Here is a 23,145-nt window from a genome sequence, read left to right as displayed (position 1 = left end):
ACAACGCGAACCAAATTATACAACATCCTGCGCCCTCGGCTGAGCCTCAGCTCCAGTTGAGAAAGAAACAGAAAGATACAGTTCAGCTAGTCAACTCTTTGGCCAGTAGCCAAGCCGTCTGGAGAGGGGCCCTGCTTAAGTCACATTATTTCTCTCTCGCTGAAAAGAACCCGAGAGTGGTAAATGCCACTTTGGCAAAGAGGGGCCAACTTGACTTCACAATCATTCATTTTTGGAGATAGCTAAATTTAAATATATATATACACCAAGGGAGTAACTAACAGTTTACCAGTCAACTACAGCATTAAAAAGGGCACAAATGTTGGTGGCCAAAGGAGAAGGAGGAGAAAAATAGTTAACTTCCCAGGGATTCCAAAAAAGACAGTGTGTAAAACACAAATGAGAAATAAACTTTAGCCTGTCTTTTTAAAAGGGGGACTAGACGAGTCGCTTAAGGCCCCCAGCTAGTATATGTCAGTAACTTTTTTTAAAAGCAAAAAATCCACCATGGAGCTAAAGAGTGGGAATGAGGAAGTAATCAATTATGATTCCTCCATTTAGCAAGTCAGAAAGAAAAGCTGGCAGGGTCTTCTCAGGAGCCCCAAACACTTGCATTCCAAAACAAGCCCGCTTGCTCAAGCACTTGTCTGAATAATGGACTCCCTGCCCTGACCTTGTAATTTACTTTACAATGCATTTATAATCTCCGTCAATGTATCCCACTCCTGGGTAAATCTCTTTAACAAGATTAGATGATAAGATACCAAAATTAGGTTTCCAACATTTGCCTAATGTAGAGGGAGAAAAAAAAAAAAAAGGCAGAAAGATTTTGAAAGAAAATGCTGACATTAGGATCACATTATCTGCCTATTTTTGTTTTCCTCCTCTCTTCAAAGGGAAATAAAAAGCATCATTGGGAGTATTTTCATAAATTTTTTGTTGTTGTTGAACAATGACTGGGGTCCTAAATAGGCAGGAAAAAAACTATCTGGTTCCAACTAATGTGACCCTCCGCGGCTTTCTCCTTTGCCTCCCTAGGACTCTGTGTTATTATCATACATTTAGCCTGACAATCTGAATTGGGTAAGTAAAAAGGAGATTTGTCAGCTGAAACAAGTCCTTAACACTTTCATCAGTCCAAATGCCTTAAAATTGTATCTTAGCTTGTAATATTCTATTGAATCCCAGGACTGGACCCATAATTAGCAATGCCGGTTTCGCATGCACCGTGAATGGGATGGCGACTGGTGCGTGCTAAAGTTATATAGCACTGCGTCCGGGAGCGCACCTGTATCCTCTCCAAAAGACTTAAACGAGAAAAGTCTGTCTTATTTTGCTGCTCTGAACCTTCCTAAAATTCTGTTTTCAGAGCCAGTTGATGTGATCACTTTACAGTATATGTTCACGCTATGCTGTTACCCTCCCCTCTCATACATCAGGTCAGAGAAGATGCCATTTCATCTTATGATGAGCACACAACATACAGTTTTCACTATGGCATTTTAGTATCCTATCAACTAGATATTCTAGATCATGAGGGCAGCTAGTGTAATCATAATGTCAATGAGAGGGGCTGTTACGATTGAGACTAAAGATTACATCGAAAGAGCAGCTTTGAAACTGGTAATTATTACTAGTCCACTAATAGCAAATGATGCATTACAGTTTCACCACATAATCTGTGTTTCACTCAGCTCACGCCAGTGCACCATATTATATTACGGTGCTCACAGATTCTCAATTCCTAAACTGCAGTCATCAATAAATGTGTTACTTGCCATAATTTGTGAAATTACTTTGTTCATAACATCTTTGATGGTTTAGAAAGGCCAGAATTGATTTCCTGCGTGGCAAAATTAGGGCTACATTGATTTATTGACGTGTAAAATATAATAATATTCTTCATTTACTCTGACGAAAATCAACTTCTCAATTTGAGAGCCTCATTGGGCATTCACGGGGATTGTTTTGATTTAGAGCAATAAACTGAGACCTGGCCCCAAGCGTAGGAACTCCAGGCATCAAACGGTTAAAATCAGCTATTAGCTCACCTACCGGCTTTTATTTTATTTCTTTTTACTGTATGGGGAGGAATAACCCCATTTTTACGTTATCAGCAATGCCAAAAAGTAATGTGATCTAAGCCTCAGGATTTGGAAGAACAAGGTCTGACACCAGACCCCTGGCTCTACTATTTACCAGCTTACGGCTCTGAGCCAGTCATGTCATTTCTTTGAACCTTAGGTTTCCTATCTGTAAAGTGAGCATAAAAACAGTACCTGAAAGAATTGTGAGGCTCAGATGACAGACGTATATAAAAGCCATATGTAAACTACCAGGTCCGACGTGAATGTGAGTTTTCATTACTCCCAGGCTTGGTGAGTTAACCTAGCATGATGACTGACCATGTTGTACACCCAGAAGGGCTTCCTGAAGAAGGCTGGAATCCAGAATCCAGGCCTCAGCCCAGGCCAAGGGGAGGCCCTGGCTAGAAGGCAGCAAGAGGGGGCCACATTAGGGCCCACGACTGTGGTCCACCAGCAGGGAAGCCACAAGGTTAAGTGCTAAATGCTCTGCCAGCCAAGGGCAGCCGGTTAAGGCAGCTGAGTGACCTGGAGGTCAGCTTTGCTCGAGAGCTTTCTGGAACTCCACAACCCATTTCCACATACCTTGTCTGGTCACTCCTAAACTGGTCCTGCCAGCACGGGCACCAGCAACCTGGGCACCCTCCCTTTGCGGGAAGAGGGGGAGAAGACGTGGGCTCTGAATCAGGCTCCTAGTTTCCCACCCCTCCAATCCAACTCCCTGCCCTCAGGAGGGTCAGCGGAAGAGGGAGGCCAGCAGCCCCTGGCCACTCAGCTCCATGCTCCTCTCTACTGCCCCACTCCCTTCTTTTCCCTTCCCTCCACAGGTGGCTCTGTTCCCACGGCCCCCTGCGGGGCCCCAGGCACCCCCAGCCAAACGTGGAGCGCTCTCCCCACCCAGTCAGCATGTAGGGACTCGAAACCAAGAGTCCAACCCCCTAAACTCTCTAGAATCTGTGACCTAAGCCAGGCTTAGGCCCAGGTTGGTGTTGGGGAGCGGGTGGCAGAAGAGGTACTTTTTAACCCCTGCACCGCCCAGCCCTCAGGACTTGAGGACTTGTGAAATTCACACAATAACTCTTTGTTGCCTAGGATTACCTAGGAGTTAACAAAACAAACAACTGGCTTCAAATTTGGTCTCAGGGTGCATGCCCTGCCCTGCAGACACCATTCACAAGATGGTGAGGTCTACTTGACCTCTCCCGCCTAAAAACCAGTCCCCTCTCTAGCTGAACACCTGCATCTTGTTCTTTTCTTTCCGTGACACTTTCCCTTTCTTTTCTTCTTTCCACAGGTTAGTTTTCACATACTTTCAAAATGAACATACATTCCTTAAATAAAAATTCGATGCCACACTTCCTTTTTTTCTGGAAGCTGCTTTTTCGTGTTTGGGGTAGAATCAACCCCCACCCCCATCGGACTCTGTAGCCGTGCATGACTCATATTATCTGTTACTACATAGAAGAGCAAACTGTATTACCTTCTAGAACAACGTCTTTCAAACACGTTTTCACGAACATACAAATCTACATTTCATAAACATTTCCCCACCATAAAAGTTGGTTTGAACAAGTACTTGGAGGGTGTTAATGGTAGTGGTGGGGTGGTGGTGGAATCTTTGATTTTAAGCAACAATGCTGTGCATTTTTCTCTAAAACTAGGAGAAAAATAAGGACAAATTATATATGTATGCACATATATAATGCACCATGTATATATACAAATATACCATGTTTCAGTTCACATGTAAATGCATATACAACATGCATGAGAACAACTCTAGAGTAACTCTAAACTGACTTCTTTTGGTTCTGGCCTCTGCTAACACGTACGCCATGGAATAAACTCCAAGTCCTAAATGAGGCCATGCAAGTGAAATGTCCAGCAATAAAATGGGCCCTGAACACACAGATGGTATATGGTCACCAGCCGTGGAGCCAGATAAGACCCTGGGGCGAAGACCCCCCCCTCCCCCCAGGGATGAGCTGCTGTCAGCTCCATGTCTTCAGTGAGGAAAGAAACGAAAAAGAGGAGGGGGTCGAGTGGAGTGGGGGAGAGGGTGCCAAGTGAGTAATGGAATAATGCTGATGAGGATGCCAATCTATTTTGGAAGTAACTCCTTCCAGTACTTAAAAAGTAAGGGTAATTTCCAGAAACTCTCAACTTTATACACATGGACATTTGTAGAAAAAATAATGCTCAACTTACAAATACCCTGCGGGGCATATTCTGCACTCATCCCGGGCGTGGGGATTAGAGCTCCGTGTGCAGAACGAGGGGAGGACAGGCCCCTCCAGTGCAGAAGTTTATCTGTGAAAGAAACCCAAAATCAAGCACTAAAGCTATAAACAATGTGCATCGTAAACCACAGGATATCACATTTCAATTCCATTAAAATAGATTAACATCATTACAACAGCCTTGCAGATAGTTAACAGGCCCAAGGCCTGTATCAAAAAAAAAAAAAAACAGCGATGAAGTTATTTCCACACAATTTTGTTTTGTTTTTGATTTTGGTCTTTTTAGACAAAAGAGAAGGGGTTTTAGTTGGGGGGGGTGGTCTTTGGTTCATTTTCTTCTTTGTTATTGTTTATTGTCTTATAATAAGAGATGTATACACAGCAAGGGGGAAATTGGTAATATTAGGGGGTAGACTGGCAAAATGGAGGGGATTTATCTGCAAGGCTGGTTTACATGCATACATTTACTTAACAAGATAAGCCCAAGCAAAAAACAATATGCAAGTAGGAAATGAGTGGATCTGTGAATCATTTCTTCTAGAACAGAGAGGCCCATTCTGCCTTCCCTGACCCACTGCTCCCTCGTCCCAAGCTGTACTTATGACAGCACCTTCGGGGAAAGGGAAATCGTGGGCTGGGCCACAGTCTAGAATCGGATCAATGGAATACTCCATTTAGACACGGCTTCTTACAACACAAAGCAGTGGAGAATAAAGATTAGACTTCTGGGGTTCAAATAACTTTGGCCAAGTCCACATCTTGAGGGTAAGGAATCCTACTATTAACGTGACAAGGAGAGAACCAGCACCCAGAAAAAGTGGCCCACCTTCTCCATTCTCCCGCACTTGGTCTCTCTCTGGTGAGGAGAAATGACTTCTCACACCAGTAAACATAAATCTAGCAGTAAATCAAGCATTTCTAGCACTGAGACTTTTGTGAGAAAGGAAATATTTGGTTTGTGTGACCTGGGGATTATATGGTTTATGTGGTAAGTTCCCAGTTTTTCCAAGTCCACCTTGAGCCAACCAAGCATGGAGAGGTCAACCTTGAGATAGAGTGTAGGATCGATGGAGCAGGAGATACTCAGTATGTTCTAGAGGCTGGGAGGTTGTGATGATTGGGGGAGGAGGGAGAGAAGAAAAACAGACTTTGATGGTGAGTAAACAGAGTATGTTTTCCATTAGCTTAATATTAAGAGCACTTAAAAGTGTTGTTGTTAGACTCTAGGATAGCAGGTCTCAAGTGTAAAATACATCCTGTTCTCCTTATAGAGATTCATGCTGCCAAGAACAGCCAGGGCAGTCAGCACAAGGCTCCCTTTCATGGGGAGCCCGGTGGGTAACAATGGCGTGCGTGGTGCTTGTGCAAGATCTTATACTCGGTTGTTACCAGGCCTGCAAAGGGGGCTGCTCTCGGCAACCATCTCGAGAGGCATATCCTCCGCTCTTACCCCAAACAAAATAAATACCATAGGGTGCCTGGGTGGCTCAGATGGTTAAGCGTCTGCCTTCGGCTCACATCATGATCCCAGGGTCCTGGGATCAAGTCCCGCATCGGGCTCCCTGCTCCTTGGGAGCCTGCTTCTCCCTCTGCTTCTCTCTCTCTCTCTCTCTCTCCCCCTCTCTCTCTCCCTCTGTCTCTCATGAATAAATAAAATATTTTAAAAAATAAATAAATAAATACCACAAAATGAACCCGTGAAAAGTGCAAAGACTGGACTTAAGAAAAATAATAATAAGTATATCTTCATTCAACTGTTTATATTATAAACAGGGTATTGAGAATAGAGGGTAAAATTAACTACGGATTTAGTCATTGTGTTTTTCAACAAGAAGTCTGAGAACCCATTTTTGTACTTGCTCTTGCCTTAGCCCTTTCCTAAGTTTGTCTTGTGACCAAGATGGAAATATTTTTCTTAGGAGACCCACACAGCTGAGGTAGCTCTGTGACCCTAGCAGAAATACAGCAAGGGACCTGGACCCCTGCACAGGGATGGTCTGATTTCAAACTCCCTGCCACTTCCTCTGAGAAGAGCCATGAGGTGCCTTGATAGGCCTCCAGCAAGAAATGGGAGGGCTCTTAGCCTAACCCAGGCCTGACCGCTCGCACTTACCTTCCTTGGGCAAACCTGTCTACAAACTTGTCGGCCCCGAGCAAGCGGAGCTTCCGGGGGCAGCAGCCTGGTTCACTTTTCCACAGGGCCAGGCCACGTGGCAAAGCAAGGGCCAGTATCTGGGTATCTGGCACCACGACCCTGCTTTTGGCTTTTGAATTGTAAAAAAACCTTCGAGATCCTCAAGTCTATGCCTTCATTTTACAGATGGGGAAACTGAGGCCTTGAGAAATCAAGTGGCTGGTCCACAGCTATGCTGACGGCTAAAGTGAAGATTGGAATTAGTCTCCTGACTTCCCATCCAGTGCTCTTTTCTGGGATAGCCATCTATCTCTTCCCCTGGTTCCTGCCCAAGAAGTGCCAGTGAGGAGGGTTCTCTTTCACCTGACCCATTAAGAGAAACAACTTCTCGTAACAACCTCTTGGGAGAGAGTCCAACCCAGAGGTGTTGAGTGGGCCTTTCGAAGGATCCAAATAAACAGACTTGGCTTCAAAATTGGAAAACAACACCTGATCTGCTTCCTGAGCCTCTTAGCTACACCCTCTCCCCAACCCAGACCTCACAGCTTTCACCCTTTACCTCTGCTTCCCCTGCAGCATTGGCCAGCTGAAGAGAGACAAACTGTTCCTATCAGCTTAACAAGCTACTGACACTGTCTTTCCAAGAGACCCATCCTTGCATTTCTCTTCCTCCAGGAAGGGCGTCGAAGCAAAGGCAATGGGGAACCCCAGCTGATTCTGCAGCCTTTCCCACTGAACACATTCCCCTTGGTAAGTAGTCGACATTCTCACAGGAACTGGAAATGCTAAATTGTTAATAGCCTCCCTAGGGTTTAACTTTTTGCTGTGATGCTTTCAATTATTTCAACATGTTTTAGGCAAAGTCTCACAATGAATCTTCTTAGCATCACACTCAGCGAGCAGCTCTACCTGCCTGAACCACCCCTGGCTGAGGGTCTTTTCTCTTTCCCAGGGAGTGGTGGGCTGGAAAGTGGGCAGTTTGGCTATGTTCTCTTTAGTTTCCTTGGTGGTACTCTTAGGGCAGTGGTTCTCAAAGTGCAGACCGAGGCCCAGGGAGCCTGCTGGAAATGCAAACTCTCAGGCCCACCTCAGACTTGCTGAATAAAAACCTGGGGGTGGGGCCCATGCAGCAATCTGTGTTTAACAGCTCCTCCAGGTGATGTGTAGGCACAGTTCCAGTTTAATACTGCTGTCTTAGGGCGAGGGGAGGCATGGAAGCTGGAAGCATGTTGCTCTGGCAGAGAGCCAGAATGGCTACAAGATTGTCATCCCTTCTGCCTGGACTCACCTCCTTCAGAACAGTCAAAACCAGAGCAAGCTTGGAACATACCTAAGAATCCCTTCATGTGGAATCCCAGGTGCCACCCTTCCTCGTTCACAGGACAGAGAATAGAGCCGAGCCTTCCATCAAACAGGGAATGCTCTTTGCACAAGACAACATCCATACCAGTTTATGTCAGACAGATGGTATCCTCACCACTTCCATAAAAGCTGAAATGTTTGAGACAGCAGCTGTGGCACACGGCATGGATGGAGTAAGAACTGGACTCTGTTTCCTTGTCTGGACTCACAAATGGGATGTGTTGCCCTCTTCTGGATCAGTCTTTTCAAATGCCTGTACTCTTCTGGCAAAAGGTGTTTTAACCTTTTCTGGTTCATAAAGGTCTCGTGAGACCCAGCATTTCCACTTGGGGCCTTGGAAATGCCTTATGCATTATTAAGTTGCAATGTTTCCTTGGGCTGAATAAAAAATAATGAATCTTATTTTTCAGGTCTCATTAAAAATCTGCAAAAATTTGGAAATGGTTTTGATTTAATGTTTTACATTGGTCATTTTACATTTCTATATACAATGGGTACCAACTTTTGATGCAGAACTCTATGAGCCCTGTGGGATGTCCCTGGAATTTAAGGTCCTTAAATCAAGTTTTAGGTTTCCTCAAGAACATCTCAAAGACTCCTTTATTACTGACATGCTGTTTGTTTCTGAAATTAATCACTGGGTATGTAACGCAGCCACATTATAGTCTCCTCATCGACAAGTAATACTGCTGTCTACAAATGTGCAGAAACAGCTAAGCACAAAGCATCATTTCCAACACACTTGATAGCTGTTCTGGGTGCTCGACTTTTATCAGGTATTAAATCCCCAGGCCTCTCTAGAAGAGTATACAGACGTATAGATGTTTGAGGTTTACTACAGTGTATATGCATGCATATATATTTCCTTTCTTGAACATATGTGTTTTTTTTTAAGATTTTATTTATTTATTTGACAGAGAAAGAGAGACAATACAAGCAGGCAGAGCGGCAGGCCGAGTGAGAGGGAGAAGCAGGCTCCCCACCCAGAAGAGAGACCGGCAGGGGGGTGGGGGGGGCTCCATCCCAGGACCCCGGGATCATGACCTGAGCCAAAGCCAGTTGCTTAACCAACTGAGCCACCCAGGCACCCCTTGAACATGTATTTTTAGAAAACTTCCCTGTTTTTCCAACCAGGTAGGGCACAAAAGGAGTAGGGTTGTCCCCAAGTGGAATGGGTTACCCTAGGAAGCCATAATGTCCCATTCACTCTGGGTCTTCAAGAAAAGAATGAGTGACAACCCACCATGATGTGGAGGGAATCTCTATATTAGGTGATGCGCCAAAATAAAGGACCCTGACCCACTGTTCCAGCTCCAAAATTCTCAAATCCCCTCTTTCCCCAGCCAGTAGCCAACTTACAGACTGCCCTTCAAATGCATCCTGAAAGTTTGTACAGTTGCGGAACCAATTCCAGTTCTATCAATATTAGTGGATCTATATCACAAAAATAACAACAGTGCAGCCAGTCTGGGACAGAGCCTTTCTTTAACCGGAAAGCAAATCCACTAAATGTCTTTATAGCTCTTGACCCTCCGTTTACAAGAGATACCGGCTCCTCTCTCTCAGATTCTGTGACTTGGGGATGTGGCTCAGTGGTAGAGCATTTAACTGCAGATTCTGTGACTTATCACAGTGTTATAGAGCAAACGTTAGCTATGCCTATGTCTTGAGTCATGTCAACCTAAACTGAAAATGTGCCAGGTTTATCATCGCTAACAGACTTCTTAATTAACCTTTGGATATTGTCAAAATTGCATTCCCTTTTGTTCTAAGAAATGAGCATTTACATGAGCATTTTTTCCATCATTGTTTTTTTTTACTAGCTAAGGTTTTACCAAATTGTGATGCTCTTTAAAAAGTGTATCCTGGGGGCGCCTGGGTGGCTCAGTCGTTGGGCGTCTGCCTTCGGCTCAGGTCATGATCCCAGGGTCCCGGGATCGAGCCCCGCGTCGGGCTCCCTGCTCGGCGGGGAGTCTGCTTCTCCCTCTCCCACTCCCCTGCTTGTGTTCCCCCTCTCGCTGTGTCTCTCTCTGTCAAATAAATAAATAAAATCTTAAAAAAAAAGTGTATCCTGTATAAATGAAAGCAAGCGAGAATTCTAGAGATACCACACTTAACAGAATTTCTGTGCTGAAACTTGCTCATGACCTCTACATTCCCCGATACTTCATCAGGGACTTCCATTTCATCAATTATTCATTTAAAAACTCTTCTTTTTTGACCAGTTCTATCCTCTTATCATAGCCTTGACTATCCGAAAACTAACTTCACCTTTTGAGTTCTTACCCTAGGAATTCACTCAATGAGGGGGAGGAGAGATGAAACCTTTCATGCCCCTTTATCTATAAAAATGCAAAAAATGCAAGCTACCAATCTGTCAGGCCTAAACAAAATTTTTGGCAATCTGTGTCTTTAACATAAGCAAAGCATATAATTCAAAAAAGAAAAAAAAAAGAGCTTGCTTTTCTGAAGAATAACTAAACCAAAGACATTGTGCTCCATCTTTGTGTTGAAATGCAGATTTCCCACTAAAAGGCAAATCCTTCATTTCAAAAGGTTGAATAGGATGGTACTAAAAAAAAAAGAATTCCAGCTGGTTAAATTTAGGGTGTTGAAAAAAGTGCACTCCAATAATATTCTTTGGCTCTGGGCCCAAAGTATTTTCACATGATTGTGAATTAGATAAATTTTTATTACACTTTAAGCTTTTGCCTTAGAATGGTGGAACTTATCAAGGAGACTGGAAGGGCAGCTATATAAAGACAAATTGTCTCAGGACAGTTTTTTTTCCCTTGGTTTAACTGTGTACCTTACTATGCAAAACGTGTCACCCAGGTTAATTCCATTCATTCATTCTTTCAGGCATTCATTCGACAACTATTTACCGAGGGCCTGTGAGGCCCAAAGCAATGGACCAGCGTCTGTGGGTAACACAAAGAAAACCCAGACCCAGACTTCCCCGCAGCAGCCTTCACCTAGTAGAGAAGATAACGCCTGGACAGAAATCGCTCTACTCCCATGCAGAAAGTGTGTCATGAGAGAGCCACAGAGAAACTGCTATGGAAATTCAAAGGAAGAGAAATTGCTTCCACTTGAAAGGGAGGAGAGCAGCTTTCAGGAAGCAGTAACTTATGAACTGCACCTGGAGAGCCAAGAGGAAGGACTTTCTAGACAAAAGCAAAAGCCGGCACAGATGCTCAGCGGAGCAAAAGCCAAGGAGTGCACTGAGCAAATGGGGCCCAACAGGTAGTCACATTTAAATCAAAATATTGTACACCGATCCATTCGGTTGACAACAGAGGATCTGTTCATCTCAATAAACCCTCTGAGGAGTTCGGTGAAGTCTTCAGCTTTGACAAGTTCATACTTCCAAATATCACATTTTCTTAAAATAAGGGACACAGCCACGTGGACGCTTGTGAAACTCTTCATGAAAAGTTCATCTGTCCTGTTTTCTTCCCCCTCCTCCATTCTTCTCCCCTGATGAATGGTGGGTGGTCCGCTGAAGCAGAATTCACTGCTTTATTCCTTTAAGTCAGACAAACAAGTGTTGATAGCCACGTTCTTCTTTGCAATATTGCCTCCCTGGCTTAAATAATCTATTTCAGATGTATCATTGCCAGTTTAAGATGGGCTTGTACTTGCTGACACATTTTCAACAAATGACTGTGCAAGAAATGTGGAGATTTTCCTCCTCTGCTTTGTCTCTTCAATCATCGGCCTGACCTTCCCTCCAAATTTCCCCCCTTTCTTCTCTTCAAAGCCACAGGGAAGGGGGGGTACCCTCACCCCCTCTCCGAGCCCATATTTGAGGATTTTGTTTGTCTGGGGTGGGGTGTGCATGAGTGTGTGTGTGTGTGTGTGTGTGTGTGTGTGTGTGTGTGTGTTTGCACACATGCACATGCAGGTTTGCTTCTACCTGGGGTCTTTTTCAGGTTACTTGGGAGATGTAAGAACTACTTTTAGAGATGCCCGGGCCCATGAACCACACTGACCCTTACTCCCCAGATTCTTTTCTTCCTTTAGGACGTCAGGGACTCGCTCCTCTGGATAGGCTGCTGGCGCAAAGTCAGGAATCCAGAGTCTTCAGTCCCAACTCTGCCACTCACCAGCTGTGCATGACCTTGAGTAAATCCCTTCCCTAAGTTTTCTTGTCCTTAAAAAGAGAAGACTGGATCCGACGGATGGCTTCTCCCTCCTGTTTCCCAGGCCAGTCAGAGTTTCTTTGAGACCAGATCTAGGACAGGAGTTTGGGATGCAGTGAAGAGACCTGCTATGGGCCATCCTAAATGCTGGCCAGGATGGGCCTGTGCCCCTCGTGCCCACGAAAGGACTAGGAGGAACCTACAGGCCAGTGTGGGCTAGGTTCAGCTGCCGGCCTAATTCTTAGACTCAGAAGGTAGGCCTGGTGGTGGATTTTAGCTTCCTAGGGCACAATCTTGCCAAGCTCACCCGTCTGAGCTTCAAGGAGGAAACCTAGGTGGGTCCAGAGCCAAAGAGACTGAAGGTCACAGAGAACCAGGAAAAAACTTTCCACACACTCAGGCTAAATGTCAAGGGAAAAGGTCTCAGCTGTCCGTGCCAGACGGCCAGTGGCAAAGCTCGGCCTCATGCCAGAGCCTGGCACCCACGGCTCGTGAGGGTACACACAGGACTCTCAGGAAAGCCAGAGTCCTCTCCCAACCACCTCAAACCAGGATGGCAAGGCCCTGGGGTCCTGTGGTCCCTGCCCTCAGCCAACGTGAAGGTTTCCTGGAAAGCCATGTGTAAAGTGAGTTTCTGTAAGCAGAATCACATTTGCTCACCGACATAATTTCAGAGATGTTTCGTCACCCTTCCAGGCCCATCGAAAATTGGCAGGGCTTCTAACATTTTACCTTTTAAGTGCTTCTTCCTCCACCCCCTCCGCAACCTCTCTGTCAAGTAGTTAATGATCTGTAAACAAACACTTTAAATTCAGTGGGGGAGCTCACTATTTAAAGGAACCCTGTGGCGAAACCTTTTGAAAAGTTAACAATCTTTCTGTAATGTGAAAAATCACCCTCTAATTTATCAGTTGCCATTGATGAGATTTTGTGGGTATCAGGCTTCCTTAAGGTGGGGCTCAATGCAATACCTTTGTGGTGAGAAGGGGGCAGTGATCCAAGGAGCTGCCCTGAATTCCTTTCTGTCACCCAAACTGTCCAGCTTCCGGCAAATACACTCACAGATACCACTCACGCCCACAGGAGAAATGAAGAAAAGGACGGAAAATCATGGTCCCAACACCTGGAAAGCCTTGAAAACCACACTTGAGTTTCTCCTGACTTAAGTATTAGATGTCTGAAGAGGGTAGAATGAACATTTTGCACTAAAGGGAGGGAAGGGCATTTGGGCCAGAACATTGTGTCCAATGAGACTGACCATTTGCTCAGCAAACGTTTCATTCTGATAACACCGGCAGAGCAGAGGACTTGTCTGTCAAAGTTGGCAGAACAAGCAACTCCCAAATTACTCTGAGGAGGCCACCCCGAGCCTTTTTATCTGTGTTAATTCACGGCAAATGTAATTTATGCTTCCATTCCACCATTTTCATCAGTCTCAAGAAAATACCAGAACAAGTTTAAGAAAACTAAGCTTGGCACTTAGATAGAGATCCTTGATGTTTTCAGGTGTTCTTGGGTACTGTGGAGGAGGAAGTCGGCAGGCGGGGGCGGGGGGGGGGGATGTGTGGCAGCGGTGTCACTGGAAAGACAAGGGAGGGCAGAGGCATGGGTTGACCACCCAGGGAGCTAGAGAATTTTCTGGTCTTATCTTCCAGGACTGATCTATGCAACCATTAAAGGTAAAGGGGCCCCAAAGAATAGGCAGCCCCAGGAAGGCTGTGTCAGGCCTCCCAGGCTGGCCCTTCTTAAGGAAGGATGTCCTGGCCTCTGTGGGTAGGTTTCTCTTCTTCCCAAAGCATCCTCCTCACATTCTGGCCCTACAGTAATCCTGTGGGATGAGGGAAGGTGTTATCCTCACCTCCCCAGCAAGGAAGCAGAAGATGTCAAGAGCGTCCTGCTGCAGGTCATGCAGGCAGGGCTGGAGCTCAGAGTCCAGTCCATCTTCCCGGGGACCAAGCTTTGTCCCTTGTCAGCACTCACCTCAGGGGCCCTCGAGGTGAGCCAAGGCAGAGTGTGTTGTCTAGACACAAGTCTTAATGCCATTTACAGGCAATCACTTGCCTTCCTGACTCTATAAAGTGGTGTGTGTGTGTGTGTGTGTGTGTGTGTGTGTGTGTGTGTGTGTCTGAGGCAGTGGGGAAGCCATACTCTACAGGCCAAATGTTCTACGATAATCTTGGCCAAGAGATTCTTAGAACCAGAATTGGCCATTCTCCAGAATTAAAACCTATTATGTCCTATGGTTAATACAGAAGTGCTCAGAAATTATGAGAACTAATTTAAGGCTTCAAAGCTCTACAAACTAAAAAGAAAAAAAAAAATGGTCTAGCAGGTCAGGCTCTGACATTTCTTCAGGAACAAAACTAGGCTGCCCTCTCGCCTGAGGTGAGATTGAATCAAGGAGGGTTCTGGTCCTGTGAGGCCAGACCTCATCCCAAGGCAGCTAGTCCTTCTTTCAGAAACAGGCCTCTGCCCGCCCACAGGCTCCTCCAACTTCTGCTACTGTTCTTCCTCAGTCCCTCAGCACCTTCCCTCCTTCTGGGCACACAGCAGCCAAGCTCTGGCCTCAGCCCTAACTTCCGTGACAGAATCCCACAGAACAAGTGAGAGGTGGACACAGCCTATTTATCTGAGGCCTATTTTCTTGGCTTGCTAGTTATTTTCCTGGCTTTTTACCCAATTTCTAATCCTTCGTTTATACCACTAACCAACCTGGAAAGAATTTCCTGAATAAAAAAGAGATGCCCACATGTATCATCTGCACTCATTCAAGAGTTCCCAATCCAGCCACCGGGTGGGTGTTGCTAGCTGTTCTTGGGTTTACTAATTCTGTTGATTCAGCAAGGGTAACACCCAAAGTTATCAGACACCTCCAAGCTCTTCAAACCAAGAATGCACCAGCTCAACTCCTTTCTACCCAGTGAACAGGTTCACTTGGGAGCTCAGCTGGTGGAGACCTGGCCTCCCTGGGCAAAGGGGCCACAAGCCCCCTGTCCCTATTCCACAGGGATCAAGGGGGCATAAAGGGACCCTACGCTACAAGGCAGACCCCGGAATCCTTTTGTCTTTGGAATCTCTCTAAGACCGCGGGGGAAATGAGGTCTGAGAACATTCGCTTCCCCAGCTGCCCTCTATTTCCGGGCGGTCCCAACCTAGAGCCACCAATGTCAAGATCTCTTATGTCTACTAAGAACGGAGACACTCCACTCTCCCTAACAAGCCCCTCAGGCTGAAATCCTTTTACTTCCAGAGTCTCAACTTTTGACTGCTGGGTAGAAAGCCCCCTCTGTCACGGGCCCACAGATCTCCGCCGCCATGGTGCTCAAACCCTGTCAGGCGGTGGGGAGTGTGGACAGCAGGGCTGACGTGGTTTCAAAGAGGCCGACCAGGCAAGAACGGTCCTGTACTCCTGCCCCAGCTCTAACGCAATAAAATGTCTTTTATCAGTGTAATTCAAGGCAAAGAGTCAAGGGTCTGTCACCATTTTAAAGAGGCTTATTACATGGCCACAAAAATTTGCCTCAGGCTCAAACCTGGCATGTAAGGTATCAGCGTGGGACAGGTTCTTTTGATTTGATTTTATTTTCTTACAAAATCTGAAAATGAAACGCTTCTGTCCCTCCCTTCCACCAGCCGTTTTTTGATTTATGGGGAGGAGGAAAGAAATCTGAAGTTGACAGGTTGGGACAACTCCACTCAGCTTTCTCACTCAAAAGCTGCTTTTGTTCAACCATACTTTGCATTTATGGCCTGCGGCTCTTGGCTGACACAGGCTGGCTCCTCAGTGTGAGAGGGCCGTGGACTTCCCCGGGAGGAGGCCCCACTGAGATTACCGCCCCCCTTGCACCTAGGGCTGGGGGCACAGATGCTCACAAAGGGCCCTGGTTAGACAATGGAGGGGGATGACAAAGGCTGTGCCATTCCTCCGTCTTCAGCTCTGCATTGCATTTCTCCTGGGTCCAGGGCCCTCTGTGATCATCGTGCATCCATCGGCCCCAGTTCCTCCACTAAACTCCCAGGCTTCTGAGAACCAAGGCTGCATTGTCCACCTCTCATGGCCCGACACCATTCTGGGCAGGGAAAAGGCTCTCAATAAACACTCAAAACTTGAGTGCTGCTCAGTGGACTTTTCTTCATGTTAGAGAACTCTTTCTTCTCAATGAGCTGGCTGAAAGGAGCCAGCAGTGACCAGGGGAACCTTCCCTCCCTGAGGTCCTTGAGGTTTCTCCAGTAAATGATTCACTAACCAAGGAACCTCCGGGTCAGCCTTGACCTAGGAGATGATTATAGCCCCTTGAAAGTGGATGCTGGCCCGTCAGTTCACTGTACAATTTTGGCAATCTGTAATTGTGTATTTACTCAATGGTTGTTATGGACAATCAGGTTAATAATTCACCTTCCAAATGCCGTATAATTACAGTTAGAAGAGTTACAATAGATGTCAAATTTTCTTAAGTCTTCTGATGAACTGGCCCCAATTACCTAATCTGGGTCCCTTTCCTTTCCCTCTCTCAATTTTTTTTTTTTTTTTTTAGTAATCTCCCACACTTTCCTCTATTCTCATCCCCCACCTACACCCCTATCTTTCTGCCCCAAGAGAAAGAACAGTGTGAAGTTCTTCAGTTCAAATAATTCTATTTAGAACCCATGGTTTTGCTCCACTAAAAGGGCTTAAAAACAAGCTAGGAAGCTGGCCATGGAAGGTGCAGAAAAGGTTGATGGGCTGGTCTCAGCTGCCTCCCTGCCTCAGATGCAGGAGAACACCTGCAGCCACCCACACCTCATCCCCCAGGAGTTGCACCATATCCTGGCGTGGCCCCGGGGAGGCCTGGGAAAGAAAGAATGCAAAGGCCTGCCGTGCTCCGTGAGGCCCCGGCTCCGCAGTCCATGGCCTGGTAAGGGCCCTGGCGTGTGACACCATGGCCATGGGCTTGGGACACAGCCCCACAGATTCTCTGCCCACCCACCGGCCCAGGCCCCCACCTCTGCTTGGGATACGGCAGGGGGCGCGAAGAGAGAAATGTACACCCTTAAAAATAGAGCAGGAATCCCAAGAATGGTGCAGGCGTTCAGAACCCAGGGCTTCCTCTCCATCACTCAAGAACTAAACCAGGCCCTTTGCACCTTTGTTCTGTGGCTTTAATACACTACACCTCACCCACCACAAGCAGATAACCCCCTTTCAAGGGTCAAAGCAATATCTGTCCCCCCCACAAAAGGGCAGTGTGGTCAGCTGACCTGGGTCACCTTGGGCTGGGACTGCAGGCCACACACTGCAGGGCCTGGCAGGGACACCCAGGCAAGGCCAAGGTCCTGGAGCACAGCCAGTGAGGGAGGAGAGGGGATGAAGGTGACAAGCCTGTCCACTGCCAGCTCCTGGGCCAACACTGACTGCAGCACGGACAGTGTGTCTTCTCCATTTCAATGGGTTGTGACTTCTTTAAAGGTTTTTTTTTTTGGTGTTTTTTTTTTTTTTGGATGTTTCCTTCCTCCCTCCCTCCCGTCCTTCTCTCCTTCCTTCAAGTAGGCTCCACGCCCTTCACAGAGCTCAATGCAGGGCTCGAACTCACAACTGCGAGATTAAGACCTGAACCAAGATTAAGAGTGGGACACTCAGGGCGCCTGCGTGGCTCAGTCGTTAAGCATCCACCTTCAGCTCAGGTCATGATCCCAGGGTCCTGGGATCGAGCCCTGCATCGGGCTCCCTCTCCCACTCCCCCTGCTTGTGTTCCCTCTCCCGCTGTGTCTCTCTGTCAAATAAATAGATAAAATCTTGAAAAAGAAAGAAAAAAAGAAAGAAAGAAAGAAAGAAAGAAAGAAAGAAAGAAAGAAAGAAAGAAAGAAAGAAAGAAAGAAAGAGAGTGGAACACTCAATGACTGAGCCACCCAGGCACCCTGAGATTAATTTCTTAACAGACCCCCCACCCCCGTACATTTTATGTTAGTGTGGGAGAGCCTTTTGACCACCAATATGGAGACGTAAGAGCTCATCACGCTGTGTAGGAAGTGAACTGGGGAAAAAAACCCTCCCAGCCAGCCCACCATGTTCTCTAACTCACGAAACCCACCTAGATACAGAGACAGTCCCTGCAACCTCTAGTCAGTTGTAAGAATGGGGAGGGACTAAGGTTTCCCAGCTGAGGGCTTGGCTGTCACTTTCAGATCAAACATTCTACCCATCAGAGGCACTCCTGATGCCCAGAAATGGGGTCAGACTATTAAGGGGGAAATTTCTATACATTTGGGACCATTGGGTTTAGTTGGGTTGGAGTTTTTTTGTTGTTTGTTCAGGTTGTGGTCTCTTTTCCTACATAAATAAATAAATTTGAAGCTGTATTTGTTTCCTGTTCGTGGAACGGACAGAAGGAGGGTGTGCGGTGGAGGAGGTGTGTGGGGAGTAGACTGATAGATGGAGCAGGGCCGAGAATATCCGGAATTGGAGAAAAGTGAGAAATGGAGCTTTTTCTTGGCTTCCAAACAGTTGTAATTTCTACTGCCACTGCTTAGATCCTGGGCACCAGGCAGAGAGAGTGGGAAAGGGGCATGTGACAACTTTGCCACAAATCAGGATTTGGCATTTAAATCCACAGGAAGCAAGAAGAATAGAGGGACTTCTTATTTATAGATTTGCAGATGAATTGAATGAGATAACCAAAACGCACTTCTCGTGTATCTGAAGGAGCAATTCCATTTTCAGACTTGGAAAGTTTCCCATAATTGAGGATCACCTGACCCCAGCAGCATGTTGCATCCCAAGGTTAAGATCAGCTTCCTGAAAACCGGGCAGAAGACTGCTGCTTTGGTGGTAGCTCAACAATCGTACTTTGAAGGACAGGTTGGTACCACACTACATTTAACTGGATTCAGTTCATCTGATTATACAGTGCCTTGCTTTCTGGAATATGTAATCATCTCTTTCTGATGACATTTTAAATATCTAACTAGACAAATAATTGCAGCAATAATTGATAGCAGAGTCAAGCTGGAAGATCACTGATTGGCAGAGTCCCCACTGAAACAAATCTTTCTTTCAAACATTACAGGAATGATGTTTAAATCTAACTTTCACTGATAAATGCTCAAAATCTGATTTACTGATAAAGACACTACAAGAAAACCTGCACTTCAGCCTGTGATTACTTTGTAAGCTGTTTGAGAAGAATCAGGCAGCGTGATTTACGTTATTTTATTTCCCATGAATAATTGCAAGGATGGTGTGGGTAGTTTGGGGGGAATCCACACAAGCCAAAGAACTGATGGCCCTCTCCTCCTCTAAAGTATATCCTGTGGTACAGAAATGGTCTTGCAAGGGTAGCACCCACAAAGGAAGGCACCCAAATGATCCACGCCACTCGGGCCTCTGAAAGCTGCTTTAAATCAATGCCTCACACTGGGATTCAAATCCCCCAGCCCTGTGCAAAGAGCCCCGGACAGGGTCAGGAGGACTGAGCTCAGATGAACCCCAAGCGAGCTCAGGCAAGTCCCCAGGTACAGCTGTAGTCTCCACCAGCCCCTAGTCTGTTTCTCTGTCCAAGGGACACCCCTAATCAATTGCCGTCCGTATTATGTGTTTTGATTTTAATGTTCAAGTTGTTACAGTTTGGGGCCCCACTTTCAAAAATTCAGACCCCGCAGAATACGCGATGGTCAGAAATAACTCACAGACGATTATTGTCTCCGGGAAACATCAAATGAACTGAGCTGGCCTATTAGCAGACACAGATTACAGTAAGGAGAATCTAAAACAGAAGATGTATCTGAATGCTTCGGCTAGCAACAAAGGCAAGAATTCAGGGATGGGATCTGAGCATTTGCCCAAAGCACTCGCGTGAGAATTTCTTTTCATTCTCCCCCCCACCTTTTCTTTCCTTCTTGTTCTTTCTTTCTTCCCTTCCTTCTTTCTTTCTTCCTTTTCAGGGAGGGGAGTGGCTTTTTTTCTCCCCTTTAAACTGAACCATTATAAGCAAGTTCATCTCATAGCTTCTGTTAAAAATCAGAAGCTTGTTAGATGTAATGATTATCTGAGCCGTGACACTTACCGCATCTGAGGGGGCTTGTCGAACAGCTTTACTCTAATTTAGAGCTCCCCTGTTAATTAGAAAGCTCTCAGATTTTCTGCAAATGCAGGTCACTATCGACAGCTCATGCTTTTGATGCTTTGCCTGTGACAGTTCCAGGAGCTGGCAGGGTTGTCCAAACTGACAGTGTCAGAAAATTTAGTCACCATGGCCGCTTTGCAGGAAGTTACATGCAAGGTGACTGTCCCCACACAGTGTTTCCCCACAGCCAACAAGCCTGATGAAATCTGCATTCACATTCAGCTAAAAATAGCTCAAATTTCGATCTTCTTTTCCACCTGCCTCTTCGCCTTCTCTCTTCCCCTTTCCCTTCTCTTTTCCACCTCTCATGTCTCTTCCTTCCATCCTCTCTCCAGCATCTCCCTTTTGTCACCTTCCATCCCGTTACCCCCAACACACACACACACACACACACACACACACACACACACACACACACACACACATCAGGGTCTTCTGCTATTGAGAACGGTCACATTCGCAGAAAGGGAAGTAGGTTTTACAGATAAACCAGGTTGCTTTTTATTGAAACAGCAGTGATTGTGGAACAGAAACTCCCCCGCCCCCCGGACTTCTTTAAAAAAAAAAAAAATTTCCTATTTTTTTGCGCTGGTCAGCAGCTGCACCTGGTGAGGTGGAGGTCAAGTCTATACTTCCAGGCTGGCTCACATGTAAGCGAAGGGGGACCTTGGAGGGGGAGGAAAAAAAGAGGGGGAAGGAAGGAAAGGTTAACAACTCAAGCAAGAATGCATATGGGGCGGAGGTTTTCTGCCCTGATCACCCTTCCAATGAAAGACCTCAAAATTACAGGCATTCTCACTTAGGAATAGCTCCTTATGGGATATGTGCTGGGGTGGACAGGAGGATGGGGGATGTGTCCATGGCCGTGCATATGCACATTTGTGTATTTCATCAAATTCATCTAGATGTCATCACGTTTAGGCCAGAAGGAAATGCTCTGTGGCACTTGCCTAAGACTTGGCCAACAAAGAGACCAGTATTTAAGGCAAAATAGGCAATATAAAAACTATTTGCACACCCCCACCAAGAACAAGGGACAGCTCTGAAAAAACAAGCTATCCCTTGCTGCCATAGTTCCCACATTGACTCCAAGTTTGATACTGAACCCAAATCCCTAAGAAGACCCAGCTCTTCCTTGAGGTCCTGCAAACAAACACACGCAGCTGAGGGTAATGGGAGCCTGGCTTTGCAAGTTGCCAGCTTCTGAAATGCAATGGGACAGGATGGGATGGGATGCCACAGGCCAGACTGATGAATTCACACAACCCCAGAATTAGCTAAAGTCACAGCGACCCGGCAGGGTGGAGCAAGGCGACCCCAGCAAGATTCCCAAGGACAGCATCCTCAACAGCCACAGTGGGCCGCTAACCCCAAAGGGGCCCATGCCTCCACCCACATCCTGCTGCTGTCGGGCTGGCCATCGGCTTCCAGACACCAGTCCCAGGAAAACCCTCAGTGCCTTTAAAGCCAACTAACAAAACAGGATCGTGTGAGCCCGGGCAGAATTCCCTATTCAGTTAAGATACTGCCTGGGAGGAAAAACTAAGAAAAAACCTAGACCCAGAAAATACGTGGAAAGTGGCAAAAACCAATCGACTCAAAAGACGAACCCTTCATCCAACGTCACCAAGCTGCCGACTATGAGGCTCCTAGGAAGCTGTCCCAGCAACCTAGAAATAAGAAACAACACTTGCTATTCTGAGCTGAGAAGTGAAGTTGCCTTCCACTCGGGACTCTCAAACATGGTCTATAAATACCAGCACCACCCCTTGTGAGCCACGGGCTGAGCTCAACCCAGAGAAGGCAAGTGTTTCCCTAAGGTCACACAGCAATTCCAGGCCTTCCAGACAAACTCCCTCGCCCAACAGATGGCTTTGTCTTCTCTTGGGAAATAGATATTGCTACATCCGATCCCCATTTTCAACAGGAAGGCTAGGGAATGAGGCTGCACATTTTAGCATTTCCTCTACTTTCTCCAACTTTCTGCTCCCCACCTCCACCCCCCACCCCCGGCAACACACAAGGTCTGTTTAGTATTTTTAGGGCTCTATTTCCATATCTCTCCAAAGTTTCTGACACTCCCGTCTGTTAGCAGGTGAACAGGATAGGACAGAAGCAAGCTGTTCTCCATTCTGAAGTGGATTTGACAAAAAGGCTGCTGAAGGTCAAGACATCCTGGGGATGCTGGTACTGGGGCTTTCAGGGTCATTGCTCTGCAGGTGGACCTTGGCTCATTTCCAGAGAATGACTTGTGGTCTGCTCTCTCCCCCATACATCAAATCAAGACACCAACGACAGCTCTACTGGCCCACACTGCCCACCTCCCCTTTGGCAACCATGACTTCTTCTCACACAGTGGAAGAGATGGGGTGGCAAACACTGACGGTTCACCTGATGCACACATGTGTAGTTAAGTACTGAAGCGAGAAATTCAAGAAACCTCTACTCACCCTACACACACACACACACACACACACACACACACACACACACATTTTAAGAAATAATTTCTAAAGACCTACCTGTCTACAGTACATCTGGCCTGGAAAAGCCTTGAAATTGTCCCTTTCTACAAATCACAAGCCCTGTGGTGGCCTGAGGTCCTCAGGCTTTGAAATCAATAATGCACAGAAGTGGGCAGCATGATGGATTAGCTGGCAGATGATTATCAGACACACGGAAGCTCCACCTCAACATCAGGATTAGGACTGAAATTTCTTTCAGGAAGAACCTGACACCATTAGACAGTTGACCAAGGCATCATGGGGTGACAGCCAAGGCGCTGGTACTCATGGAACGACCGCATCCCTTGACCGGATGTTTCCACTCCATGGCCCCGTGAATGCCCCTCACGGGCAGACTGGGAGTGACCCCATCTCTGAAACCCGGGCGCTGCTCTGCCCGCTACTCACTCCCCCTTTCATGTTTTCGCCCTTTCCCTGCTAACAGCAATGGAATCAGAACAAATGAATATTTCATTTCGAGATTCTAGTCTATCAGAATCAAAAAGACTCAGGACATTCAAAGCCAGGGCAAATATCCCTCCTATAAATGGAACTTCTCTCTTTAGACGGTCCACAG

The 23,145-nt window shown here is 46.4% G+C and overlaps 1 protein-coding gene across 9 annotated transcripts in view; it reads right to left on the bottom strand.

Moving 5' to 3' along the window:
• The window catches only part of BCL11A (BCL11 transcription factor A), a 100,725-nt gene that overhangs the window by 11,243 nt on the left and 66,337 nt on the right, over positions 1-23,145 (bottom strand). For 5 of the 9 annotated variants that reach the window (XM_025868671.2, XM_025868668.2, XM_073897680.1 and 2 more), the window contains exon 3: positions 4,293-4,394. The exons of the other annotated variants lie outside the window; for them this stretch is intronic. In XM_025868671.2, the coding sequence (XP_025724456.1) occupies positions 4,293-4,394 (102 nt within the window). The remainder of the gene's footprint in view (positions 1-4,292; positions 4,395-23,145) is intronic. 9 annotated transcript variants of the gene reach the window in all.

The sequence above is a fragment of the Callorhinus ursinus genome, unplaced genomic scaffold (genome assembly GCF_003265705.2).
Source record: "Callorhinus ursinus isolate GAN/ISIS: 27379988/994484 unplaced genomic scaffold, GSC_fseal_2.0 scaffold10, whole genome shotgun sequence".
In the NCBI taxonomy this organism is placed as follows: Eukaryota; Metazoa; Chordata; class Mammalia; order Carnivora; family Otariidae; genus Callorhinus; species Callorhinus ursinus.
The sequence above is the reverse complement of the archived record's forward strand: the minus strand, read 5'-3'. Positions and strand labels throughout refer to the sequence as shown.